The sequence below is a fragment of the Pleurodeles waltl genome, chromosome 3_1 (assembly GCF_031143425.1).
Source record: "Pleurodeles waltl isolate 20211129_DDA chromosome 3_1, aPleWal1.hap1.20221129, whole genome shotgun sequence".
Classification (NCBI taxonomy): Eukaryota; Metazoa; Chordata; class Amphibia; order Caudata; family Salamandridae; genus Pleurodeles; species Pleurodeles waltl.
Window position 1 is genome coordinate 34,565,216 of NC_090440.1, and position 13,163 is coordinate 34,578,378.

A 13,163-nucleotide genomic window follows, 5' to 3' on the forward strand; every position below is an offset into this window, starting at 1 on the left:
GAAATTCATAACTTGGGTTCTACTGATTGGATTTTTGCCATCATGGTCTTGCTTTATTTAGTAAAGTTCGCTCTATTTGTCTATCATGGTATGGGATCATTTTTGTGTACTGTGTTCTCTTTATTACTGTTTGAACTGTTGCACAAATACTTTACACATTATCTCTAAGTTAAGCCTGACTGCTCTGTGCCAAGATACCAGAGGCTTGAACACAGGCTGATTTAGGGTTGGCTTGTGGATCATCCTGACAAAGACTGTGGTTGCTGCTTGACCATGGCTAACACCCCAGTCAACCAACAACCCAACTTATCAGTTTGCACAGAGAGTTTACTGCTGAGCACTGCCTTTATTTGAACTTTATGTGAGGCACATTCCCAGCCAACAGTGCACATAAAGGAGGTAGATCTGGAGGGAATGTGTGAAATTCTGGGGTTTGTTAACAGCCTTGTGCCCCCTGGAAGAAAGCATGCAGGGTTCATGTTCACTCTTTGAAAGGAAAACATGTGGATGTCCCATCACATGTTGACTTTTTATTTTCCCTTTTAACAAAGTAAGTTTATTTTAGTCATCTCTTAGTCACTTTCTCCCACAGTTTTGGCACTTGCAGTGGAGGTCAAATAAAGGTCACCCACTGCTGCTGAGGCTAAAGGTTACTTCAGCAGTGAGGGCTCATCTCTACAACCTTTGTGGCTCCATCAGACTACTGCTGTGTATTCCTCACTGCCTCATCAGACAAGAGGTGCATTTTCACTCTGACAACACAGCAAGAGAAGTGTGTTTTAGCAATTCCAACAGGGGTTTGTTACTGGGTGCTAATGGAGTATCTGCCACAGGATGGTAAAGCCTCCTCTATACCTCTGGTGGTATAACCACCCTAATTAAATCCTCTTACATGACAGACTTTTTGCCATGGGAAACACCTCTGCCTCCACCACTGGCTCTGCCAAACTACAGAGGTGTGTAAGATTTTGGGTTATTGGTAGCGGAGGGTGGAAACTCTTCTCAGGTAACAACCACAAACCTTGCCAGAAACCACAAAAGGTACTAATTTAATCTGTGCTGAACCGTCTGGTAGCTTGGCACAAAAGCAGTCAGGCTTAACTTAGAGAGACTGTGTAAAGTATTTATGCAGCACTTAGACAGAAATAAAGTGAAAACACAACACAAAAAAATCCCACACCAACTTAGGAAAAACAGTAAATTTTAATAATAAAATACGAGAATGAAAAAAACTAATCAGTAGAACTAGAGATATGCAGTTTCAATGTTTTAGAAGATTACAGGGCCTAAAAGCACTACGCGCAGTCATCTGGTTGTGATATACCAGGGGAAAATCTCAAGATCTGTTTGACCAAGATGGACCGCGGGCTGAATATAGGGTCCAGGTTACTCCAGCTGAAAACGTTTCCTTCTCTAAGTCCAGCATAAAGAGTCCAGTGTGCGGTGGAGGAGGCCCAAGGAGCAGGGAGAGCATCACAGATGTCGTAGCTGTAGCATAGAGTATGACTCGTGTCGCGGATGGTCATCACTGTAGAGTGAAGATTTGCTCGGGTGTCGCAGATGGTTGTTGCTGGAGCTTTGCAGAATCAGGACTCCCTCCAGGAAGGGGGCCGCAGCAGGTCTTAGGCTGGTCCAATTCCATGTGTAGGCACGTCCACTGAAGCAGGTCAGATGTGCAGTTGCATGGAGACCTGTGAAGATTGTTGGGCTCCTGTAGCTCACACAGGAGGTCAGTCAACTGACCCTTGGTGTCACTCAGGTTAGCCTGGGGTGGAGGCAAGCAGGACCAGTCTTCCTTCTCAGACAGCAAGGCAGTCTTTCTAGCAGAAGGCAGTCCTTCTTCTGTAACTTCCACAGGTCCAGGAGAGTTCTGAAGAGCTGTTCTGAGAGTCCATTATTTATAAATGGTGTCAGCCTTTGAAGTGGAGGGATACCTTATACTACCTCTTCATCTGATTTTGGAATGTTCTCCCTTTCCCCTGTTAAGGCTCCAAGAAGTCAGAGCAACAAAAACGAGACAGGTCTGATGTCAGATTTCTTCATGTGTGCAGGAGGTGCTGGGTACAGTTCTGCCTTCAATTATCCATGCAGGATGGCCCATTCTGCCGACATGCAGTCCCCTTTGTCTCAGTGTGTAGCGCAAATTCACAAATCCCAACTGCAGAGCTATTCACAGTCATGTTACCCAGGACACTGGCATAAGGAACAAATGGTTAGGGCAAGAAAATGCCAACTTTCCAAAAGTGACATTTTTAGAATTATTACTATCTGACTACAATTCAAGAGGATTTGAAATTATAATTCATTTGAGTCTAAACACCATATCTCTATCTGCTCTCAATCAAAAGTTATCATTTATTAAATGTGATAAGGTAACTCAGTGTCAGTGAATGGTAGAGATAGGGTTTACAATAGTGAAAAACTACTTCAGGGGTTTCACACTACCGGGACGGGTAAAAATTAGATACACATCCTACATTTGAAATACAATGCACCATGCCCTATGAGCCTAGGTCCTACCTTAGGATGTCTTATAAGTATTAAAGGGGAAGGTTTAGGCCTGGGTACAGGCAATGCCATTTCCTAGGGTCTTACAAGTAATTTAAATGCACAAATTAACTGTAAGCCAATTTTACAGTGTTTAAAGGAATTAACACAAGTACTTTAGAACTGGTTAGCAGTGGTAAGATTCACAGAGTCCTAATGCCAAAAAAAACGAGTTCAGCAAAGCAGAGGGGGTGAGGGAAAAAAGCTTGGGAGTGACACTGTAGTTATGGCCAGGTCCAATAGAAAGGAATTGGGCACATTATACTTCTAACACTCATAATAAAACAAGACATTTACTCGCTTTCAGGTTAAAATTTACAAGAATTTCAAATAAAGTAGTAGCATTCCAAGTACAACCTGAAGTCTGATGAGAATAAATATTGTATCATGATAGGTGCACAAGACGCAGCATTTTAAATGTGCCTGGTTTTATAAGTGTAGAACGCTCTGATGGTTTAGCTGTATGTTCTGTTTAAGATTGCTTCAGTTGCAAACTTAAACAACACTGGGGGTCATTCTGACCCTGGCGGTCATTGACCGCCAGGGTCAACGACCGCGAGAGCACCGCCAACAGGCTGGCAGTGCTCTCAAGGGCATTCTGACCGCGGTGGTTTGGCCGCGGTCAGAAAGGGAAAACCGGCGGTCTCCCGCCGGTTTTCCGCTGCCCTCAGGAATCCTCCATGACCGCCATGGGGATTCCGACACCCCATACCGCCATCCTGTTCCTGGCGGTTCGCGTGTATGGGGTGTCGTGGGGCCCCTGGGGGCCCCTGCATGCCTTTGCTTCAAAGAATAGAGGGAAGAGAGGAGGGGGTAAGTAAATGGGGGGATTCTTTTCAAATCATAGCTGAGCTTGCAGTGGTTCAGTAACACAAAGAGGGAGTTTTGATGAAGAATGTGTTCTCCATTATTGTCACAGTTCAGCCACCTATATGCAATATGTGCTCCAACATACACCACTGGACCCCTAGCTCTCTTCTCCACCCTCGTGGTGAATGTTCTTGACTCATTTGGACTTTCTGTTTAAATAGCGCGTCATTTTTTTACAGTCTATATTACATTAGTAATGTGAAGTTCAGGGCCAGCACCCCAACCTTTAAAATAGTTCCAGTATCAACGTCAATCACGAAGCATCTTGCTACATCCTAAAATGTCCCCCCTTAGGGCCCTCTCAACTCCCCTTATCGAGCCTCTTGGAGGTCTAATGCATAGCGCCTATGGTAGAAAGAAAGCGCTACCTTGAGAAATTCATTCCATCTTTAGTTATACACACCTTTTATTAGTAGTTTAAGAAGGCAAAGAAAACAAAACGAAAGGGTTCAATCACTGGAATAACCACAAAGAAGACAATAGGTCGGTTAAAATAAAGTTAACACCTCACTGCATATTAGACAATATATTCATGTAATTCTTTTGGGTTGCACACTGTAATCTAGTGTCGGCCAGGGTGTTTCAATTAGGAATCCTGATAAGGCGTGCCCATCTCATCCTTCTTTGATAGCACTCCAGAGGTAAAGGCACATGGCACACAACGGAGTAGGGCTCATATGTAAAGGAAAATGACAGAGCGCGACGCTGCGCCAAAATTGGCAGCACTGCGCTCCGTCATTTTCACAACGCAGGGATGCGCCGTATTTAATTGAATACGGCGCACCCCTGTGTTGTCCCCTGCTCGGGCGCCAAATTGAGCTGCAAGCGCCAACGCAGGCGTCCTTGCAGCATTGGGCAAGGGTGTCTGCGTTGAGGGGTTTGATTGTTTATACGTGGGAAAGTGTCCCTTCCTGCACATAAACGATCACTAATGGCGATTTGCCACTTATGTGTGTGCTGCAGAATGCGGCACACACAGAACTGCTAAGGCGTCATTTTGAAATGATGAACCTTCCCGCACATAAACAATAATTTCTGGATTTTTGCTTCTTCTATGTGAGCTGCATTATGCAGCACACATAGAAAAAACAAAAAACGAGGAGGAATAAAAGTATTCCTCCTCGTTGTGCCATGCTAACATTACCCCTGGGGTAGTTGAATTTTGGAGCTGCCTCAGGTTTACAAAAACTCATAAATCTGAGAAAGCGTCAATGTGTGTTGCTGTAGCACCCCCACAGCAACACTCATTGCACGCCCCTTCCACGCAAATTGCTGCGTATGAAGGGGCCGTATTTACAAGGTGGCATTAAGCCATAATAAGTGGCTTAACGCCAACTTGTAAATACGGCGCACTGAACAGCACCACCGGAGCGTCACAAAAAGTGGGGCTCTTGGCTCATAAATATGCTCCTATGTTCACATTGCACTGTACCCTCCAAGGTGGCTTGAAGAATGATGTAAATGCTCGAGGGAGAGATGTGAAGATGAGCTTTGGGTCTAGGCGTGCATTGTGCGCCTGTCATCTCTGCAATCAACAGGTCAACGTTGGACTGTATTTTTCCCGTGTCAGCCCTTGAATATTAAAGATCCTGGCTTGGGATTAAACCGCTCGTGTTGGCGTTTAGAGAGATGTCATTCATCAGACCCAGCATCCTGAGGAGAGAGGGCTTCTTCATCAACGCTCATTGATGGTCGAAACAACGTTTTCATCTTCACTGTGAATGTCCTTCATCCAGTAAGCTTCATAGCGATTTCACTAGGAGACAGAACATATCAGAATGTTTCTTAATAACATCTTCACCACGTTTTCCTCCCATTGTTTTTCATTTTATGTTTTCACCTCTGTGTTCCTTTCTTCATCTCAATAAATTCTGTGTAGCTCACTGTATATTTGGGCTTTTCTCTGGCTATCCATACATATGCATCTCTGTTTTTTATTCGTTCTCTGACTGTGTGTATATATAAATAAACATATGTATACATACAATACGTAAAGGCACACATATCCATATACATAATCACTGAAAAAAACAAAGGGTAAAGTAATGTAATAGGTGAATACGTCAGTTACAACATTACCATTTTGAACTAAAAAAACACAGAACTCTCTCCTAACTACAATTTGCACCCCCACCATGCACTCTCCATGAGCTCAAATATTACATCAAACATGACATGTTCTGTGATATTATTTATGACATCCCTGATGGCATCATCCAAGGGTTAGTGCAAAGCGTTTGTTGTACACACAGTCAGGAAATGAAGCAAACTCTCAATAACTAACCCCAGGCCAATGCTTGTATATAGCAAAACTATATTTTATTACTTTATTACTAGAACCGCAAGGTCTTTGATGCAGGTAAGTACAGTTGTAAGTAGGTATCAAGCATATGTATCAAATGTACTTTGTTTAGGTCTTACAGACAAAGCAGTTTACAAGTAAGTAACACTTTTCAATTTTAAAAGTTGACAGCTTGCAATTTCTCACAGAACCAATGCAGTAGGGGAGGAAAAGTGTTAGCACAGTTAACAGACAGGTAAGTACTCAACTTACAACCCCAGTCTTTGGGGGTTAGGATGTGCACAGCATAAAGTTCCAGTTGTCCCCAAAAGTGACCTGCCAGCAACACAGGGCTGCCCAGGTGCAGGGATCAAAGTTGGTATTGGGGTTTTCACTGGAATCTTATGAGGACTGAGGGCACTCGGAAGAAAACAGGTTGCAGGTAAGTATCTATGGTTTCAGGACACAGGTCTGGGGGGTTTAGGTCAGAACGAGGGGTGGGCTGGGTGGGGGCACAAGTCAGCATCGAACACACACCCTCAGCGGCACAGGGGCAGCTGGGTGTAGGATGCAAACCCAGCGTTGGGCGGCCAATGCTTTCCAATGGGAGAACGCTAGGGGTCACACAGTTGCTGCAGGCTGGGTCCGGGGGTGTGGTTGCGAGAAACCAAAGGCTGGACAAGTAGAAGAGGCGCCTGCTGGACGTTGCTGGGTCATCGGTTGGATTACGCATGGCCAGGGGTACCTTTGCAGGTGCAAGGGGTAGGGGCATCTTTGGGTGTCGGGAATCTTCGTCTGATCCGGTCATGGTCAGGGGTGTCCTCTGGATTTAGGCTGCAGGTGTTGTTGTGTTGGCCAGGAGGGGTCAACCCAGAGTGGACTCGAGGTTGCAATCGCCTGAGGACTCGGACCGTGGGCATCGGGTGCAAAGTGGGCAGAGCTCATGGATCCTGTGCAGTTCTGGAGTCGTTCTTGTTTCTTGTGGACAGGGCTGCTATCCCAGGAGTTTTTGGTCCTCTGGTGGGCAGGCAGTTCTCTGGGAGTTTGTAGAGGTCCCTGGTCCTGAAGGATGCATCGCCTTTTTGTAGCAAGAGTCTTGAAGCTGCAGACAGGCTAGTAGGGTTGGAGTCAAGTCAGTTGTCGCCTAGAGACTTCACTGCTGGGTCGGCTGTTCAGTCCTTCTTCTTTCTTCTTTCTTCTGGTCGCCAAGAATCTGATACTAGATTTAGGGGCATTAATGGGTCAGAGGGCAGTAGCCAATGGCTGCTGTCCCTGAGGATGACTACACCTTTCCTGTGCCCAATCCCTTTTTGGAGGGGGGCACATTCCTATCCATATTGGCCCCTCTCCTCCAAAACAAAATGGAGGATTCTGAAAGAAGGGGGTCACTTCAGCTATGGACACCCTAGAGGTGGTCCCAGCTGAGGAGGTTACTCCTCCTTGTTCTTCCTAATTTTCCCACCGGACCTACTGCAAAAAGTGGGGCTTGGTCCAGGGGGCAGGCATCTCCACTAGCTGGAGTGCCCTGCGGGGCACTGTAACAGGAAACCTGACCCGTTGAGGCTCACCACCAAGTGTCGCAGTTCCTGTAGGGGGGAGGTATGAAGGACCTCCACCCAGAACAGGCTTTGTTCCTGACCCCTGAGAGCACGAAGGCTCTCACCCCATGGGGTCAGAAACTTGTCTGTTAGTGGCAGGCTGGCATAGACCGGTCATCCCTACACTAGATTGTTGGGTGAAATACAGGAGGTGTCTCTAAGTATCAGTGTGGATTCATTGTGCTGAAAAGTTTGATACCAAACTTTTGAGTCTCCAGTGAAGAGATCATGGGGCTGTGGAGGCCCTGATGACAAACTCCCAGCACATGTACTTAATATGGCCACACTGCAATTACAATGTCTAAGAATAGACTTAAACACTATAGGGGCATATTACTCATGCAGCTATGCCCTCACCTGAGGGATAGTGCACCCTGCCTTAGGGCTATAAGGCCTGCTAGAGGGGTGACTTACCTATGCACAAGCATAGGGAGTGGTTGGTAGGCATGGTGCCCAGAGAGGAATGCCATGTCGACTTAACCTCCTTCTCCACACCAGCACACACACGCTACAATGGCAGTGTGCATGTGTTTGGTGAGGGGTCCCTTAGGGTGGCATAATACATGCTGCAGCCCTTTGGGACCCTCCCTGGCCACAGAACCCCTGGTACCACTGGTACCTTTTACCAGGGACTTAGTTGTGTGACAGGGGTGTGCCAATTGTGGAAGCAATGGTACAGTTTTAGGGAAAGAACAGGTGCTGGGGCCTGGGTAGCAGGATCCCAGCACACACTCAGTCAAGTTAGCATCAAATATCAGGGAAAAAGCGGGAAGTACTGCAACAAGGGCCAGTTTCCTACAATTGGTACACCAGGGGACCCCCATGGGCTGCAGCATGTATTGTGCCACCCATGGGGGCCATGCAAACTGCTTCTGCAGGCCTGCCTTTGCAGCCTGCATGAAATGGTGCATGCACCTTTCTCTTCAGATATAAGGCTTGCCTCATGTCATGGTCACTGCACTTAGACACTGTAAGTCACCCCTCTGGTAGGGCCTTCATCCCAAGGGTAGGGTGCATGTTCCCAAGTGTGAGGGTAACCCTGCATGAGCAGGGTACCTCTACAAACCCCAGACTCCAATCCCTGGGCTTTGTAAGTGCGGGACAACCATCTTAAGGTATGCAGTGGCACTGGTCAACACAAGTGGTCCAACTATGTAATGGCTTCTCCGAACCTAGGCATGTTTTGTATCAAACATGTTGGAATCATGCAACTACACCGATTCCAGTGGATCCCCCAGTTCTGCCTATCCAGTCGTACGGGGTCTGGCTGCCAGCCCACACTGCTGCCGACCCCAGACACTGCTCTGCCCTCCTGCTGATGAACTTAGCTCAAGCAGAGGGAGACAGAACAAAGGATTTCTTGCATTTCTCTTTGAAATAGGCATTTCTGGGCTGGGGTGGCCTACAGCACCCCCAGACTGCTCTGAAGGGCAAATTTGGTGCCATCCTTGCATAAACACATAATCAGGTTTGCACCAGTTCAGCAACCCCCAGTTCCCACTCTGGTGTGAAGCCACACAAACGACAGGGGAGTGACCTCCCCCCTGTCCAGCCCCTTCCCTAGGGAGGTGCACAGAGCTCTGTCAGGTGGCCGGATGATTCTGCCATCTTGAAAATAAGATGGGCAGAGGCTCCTGGGAACATCTGACTGGTTAGGCAAGGTAGATGACATACCTGACCCTCACTGATAGTTGGGTCACTTCAGAGAGTGACCAACCTCCTTTTAGAGTTACTTAAGGGCTCCCCAGAGGGTGGGTCCTCAGATTCGTTGAGCAAGGCTCTTCAAAGAACTCTCCGCAAGATACCTTCTGCTCCTGGCACCCAGAACCGCTGCTGGTCTGCTTTTGGAACTGAAACAAGACTGTATCCAGTTGGGAGGTCTCCCACTGCAACATTGTTTCTCCAGCTCCTGCAAGATTTCTGCATTATCCATGGCTGTGCATCCTCCAGGGTCACAAGGACTCCCTGAAGTGAAAGATTCACTCCCCTGCATCTGCAGGCACCTTAAGACAACGACCAGCTGGTGGTTCCTGCTGTCCCACGGACAGTGTAAACGCTCTGCTCACAGGTGGTGGTTCTGTGGTCCTCTATGGGTCCAACTTGCCTTCTGACCAACTTGGGAGACGTTGGACCATTGCTGCAGCCACTGGAAAGGAACCCCTGTGCATCACAACTGTTCTTCTTGTGAAGGCTTGTTGGCTCTTCCTCCAAGAAGTTCTTCGAATTCCAAGAAGCCCCAGCCTCCAGCGCTCTGCAACTCCGAATTCAGCTTGCAGCTCTCGCGATGCAGGACTGTTGTTTGTGGTGCTGCTAAGGCCTTCTTCCGACTCCCTGCAACTGCAGCCAGGGGGTCACTCATGGGGGCTCCTCCAACTCTGGCTGGCTTTCCTTCCTGCTGAAGGCGTGCCCTGATTCCCCACCAAGGGTGGATGCCCCGGGACCTTGCTCTTCCTTTCAAATCTGCAAACTTCCTTGCAACCACAATTTGCATTTGTCAAGGCTTGTTGGTGGTCCTGCTGACCACTGACCCTCCTGCAACCCGGCGACTGACATGAGACAACCGATGGGTGGCTCCAAGGATCTCCTGTAACCCTGGACTCCGCAGCTGGACTCCTTCTTTCACTGTCATGCAGGAACCTCACCTCCGAGGATGGGCATTGCCTACCTGCACCACCTGGACATCTCCTAGTGGTCTGGTCACTGTCCCCTACTTTTTCAGGTCTGGAATCGACCTTTGGGTTCCACCGACCTGGTCCATGGGTCACGACAGCCGCTGGACAACCGAGACTTCCACTGAATCTAACAATGGTTTCCGATGCAACTTCACCCCTACGCACCTGGGCTCCCTGGTGTAGGTACTCCGGTCTTCTGGGTATCCACAGATGGGGACATTCTCCAACCTTCTTTGTGCCAACTGGTTTCCTCGGGGTCCACTGGGAAGGGTCATGAATCCATAAAAATCCAACCGTGATGGTCCTGTGTTAGCCTATGGGACACCCAGCTCGATAACAACTCTGCGCCTGGGCGCCTGTGGGGACTTTAGTACTTACCTCTGGTAATTTCCTACACCTTCATTCTTATACCACTTTCTTAGTATATGGTTTGGCCCCCACATAGGGCCCCATGTATGTTTATGCTTTTACTGATTATTGCTAAGTTTCTACTTTTGTGTGTTGATATCTCTAGTTGGAGATATACCAATGTTAGAGTAACTTTAGTGTAATAAAGAAACCATTATTTTTGCAACACCTAGTGTGGTTCTTTCTTGTAATTGGTTACTGAATGATTATTGTGGTATTGCAAGTGCTTTACAATCCTCCTCCTAGATAAGCTTTAGCTGCTCACCACAGCTTCCCCTAGAGAGCTTTTGCTATCTGGACACCTAAACACTATCACTAAGGGTTGCCTGGACTCAGTATAGGGTGCCCCACCATAGGTGTGCACCATAAACTGAGCTACCCTCCTACAGCCACACCCTCTCAGTGGCCCCTCTGGATAGTAGAGCTGCCACCTTTTGCAGTGAAATGGATAGGTGCTGATCTGACAGACCTTCTCATGTGGGTGCAAGCTATAGAGAGGTGGATGGAAAGAATTAGGAGAGCACAGCCCTGCTGGACAAGATGGAGGACCAGGTTGCATATGTGATGGGCTGCCAAACTTAGAAAAAATGTTAAATCCTAGTGGTTATGTGCCTCTAAGGGCAAACTAAAGTGGCTTGGAGGTTAATGCTGCAGGGAGGGGTTCAGGAAAAATCAATGTCCCTGGTGACATGCACATTGTCTACCTGTTCAGTTTGCTTCACTTTTGGTGACTTTGTATGTGCACAAATTGTGATAAATCCTGACCCTTATTTTAACGTTAAGTTCTACAAAGTGCGTTGTTTCCTAGTCACACTGTCCTATGTGTCCATCTTGTACACACAATGGTGAAGGCCTTTTCCCATAAGTCATTCTTCTCACTTCTTTAAATTTAAAGTGTATGTAGGAAATTGGGTTGTTATTTTAGAGGTGGGGAAGCCCAACTCAAGTAATAGAGCAATCAGTGTCAGGGTGAACCAATAAAAAGTCACTAAACTAACCTGTGGTAGCCTGGTTCAAAACCAGACAGGCTTAACTTAGAATCCAAGTGTAAAGTATTTTGTAGGACACTAACAGTAACAAAGTGAAAACACAACACACAAAAAATCCCAAACCAATTTAGAAATATGTAGTAAATTATTTAGCGACAACTGCAGGTATCTGATTGCGTGAGACTGGGTCAAAGTCAAAAGCTAAGACTGACCCCGATGAAGCGTGGGTCGGATAAATATTGTTGATTGCATCTGGTCTTTGCTTACCCCTGGACTTAGAAGGAATTTGAGAAAGGTTCTTGAGAAGGTAGAGTCTCAGTGGGGCATAGCACCAGGCTGCATCTGAGGCCGTGTCGTTGATAGCAGGGAACCGATGGATGAAGTCTCGGTGAAGATGTCAACAATGGTGGGAAAGGACGCCAACCAATATGGCCGCAGCCTACTGTGGCTCCACGTCTCCATACCCTCACCCACCACCATCCGTTCAACTATCTGCCTAAAATTCCACTGAAAAGAAACTCCTGTTGTCCCGTCAACTCGGCCATGGGGCGGGGATCGCTCTCTTGGGCTCACTGTGCACCGGGGAAGGAGGCGTGGTGGCGAGGCCTGCCAGGCCGCGGTGCTCGCAGGCTGGATTATAGCATAGGAGGGCTGAATGCGGTCTGGTGGCCGGACAGAAGAGCAAGATCCCGGCCTCTGTGGCGTTTGCCGCACTGCTGTGGAGTCAGGACTGGCCGAACAGCACGCCGTCTGGAGTGGGAAGGCCCGGGGCCGACTGGGGTGCCACGGGTGCCGTGGCACCCTGGGGCTGCAAGGAGCAGCAGGACTGAGGCCCACTGTGCCAGGAGGGGCACCCACGATGGACGCAGGAGTGCAGGTTCCGAGGTGGGCTTGTGCGCTAGACAGAGGCGGTGAATTGAGGACCTCGCGTACAGAGTGTGTCATCCTTGAGGTCCCTGGAGGTCGTGGCGTGGAGTGCAGCCTAGCCCATGGGCACAGAGAAGGAGAAGATGAGGTGGCCTGGGGGTGCCCCTAGTGAAGAGGAGAACGGGACGACCTGAAGGACCTTATAAGGAGTGGCTGTTGGAAGAAGATCTGGTGAGCCGTCGGAAGAGCCTTCTGGGGCAGTGGGTCGCTGCGTTCGGGCTTCAGGGCATTCACTGAGGCTCTCACCTCCAGGTGCCTTACAGGACCCCGGGGCTACAATTTGAGTGTGGAGGACTGAGGCTGCCTAGAGCGGAGACAGGGCCGGTCGGGCCCTTGGCACAAGCAGAATGCATGCTTGGGCTCAGGTCCATTGAGCTTCTGTGCAGGAACTTTTTGGCAGCCCGGAGGAAAGAGTGGAGAACAGGTTGCAGAGAAGAGAGGGAAAGATCTCCTTGAACAACACTTGGCTCACCGAGGCATGTCATGGAAGGCTAGGAGACGACACAAGACCATCGCATTTGATATCTGGAGTTGGATGCCAGTGTGGAGCTCAAAGCCGAGAGACCTGTTGGGGGGGTGGTACCACGAGGAGGTGAATAGAGACCCCTTAGGGCACAGGGGAGGCAGACAAACTCAACGTGTATTGCCGGCGTCCTATCTGGAGCCACAATAGTGTGTGACAAGACACGCCAAGACAGCAACAGCAAAATAAAATGACAAATATGCCAAGCAGAATATCCCCGGGAATGATATGGGAGCAGCAGGTGGGGTCCCTGAGTTAGAGAGCGCTGCCCAAACAGTGACTATCCTGCAGGTCATTGGAGATTTGAAGGTCACTATGGGAGGAAAAATCAGGGAACTAAAAGTGGAC

At 48.3% G+C, this 13,163-nt stretch overlaps 1 protein-coding gene across 2 annotated transcripts in view; it reads right to left on the bottom strand.

The window, feature by feature from the left end:
- Positions 1-3,798: 3,798 nt before the first annotated feature.
- The window catches only part of LOC138283737 (astacin-like metalloendopeptidase), a 301,255-nt gene continuing 291,890 nt past the window's right edge, over positions 3,799-13,163 (bottom strand). For both annotated transcript variants that reach the window (XM_069221780.1, XM_069221781.1), the window contains one exon: positions 3,799-5,173. In XM_069221780.1, the coding sequence (XP_069077881.1) occupies positions 5,160-5,173 (14 nt within the window). In that variant the 3' untranslated portion in view covers positions 3,799-5,159. The remainder of the gene's footprint in view (positions 5,174-13,163) is intronic.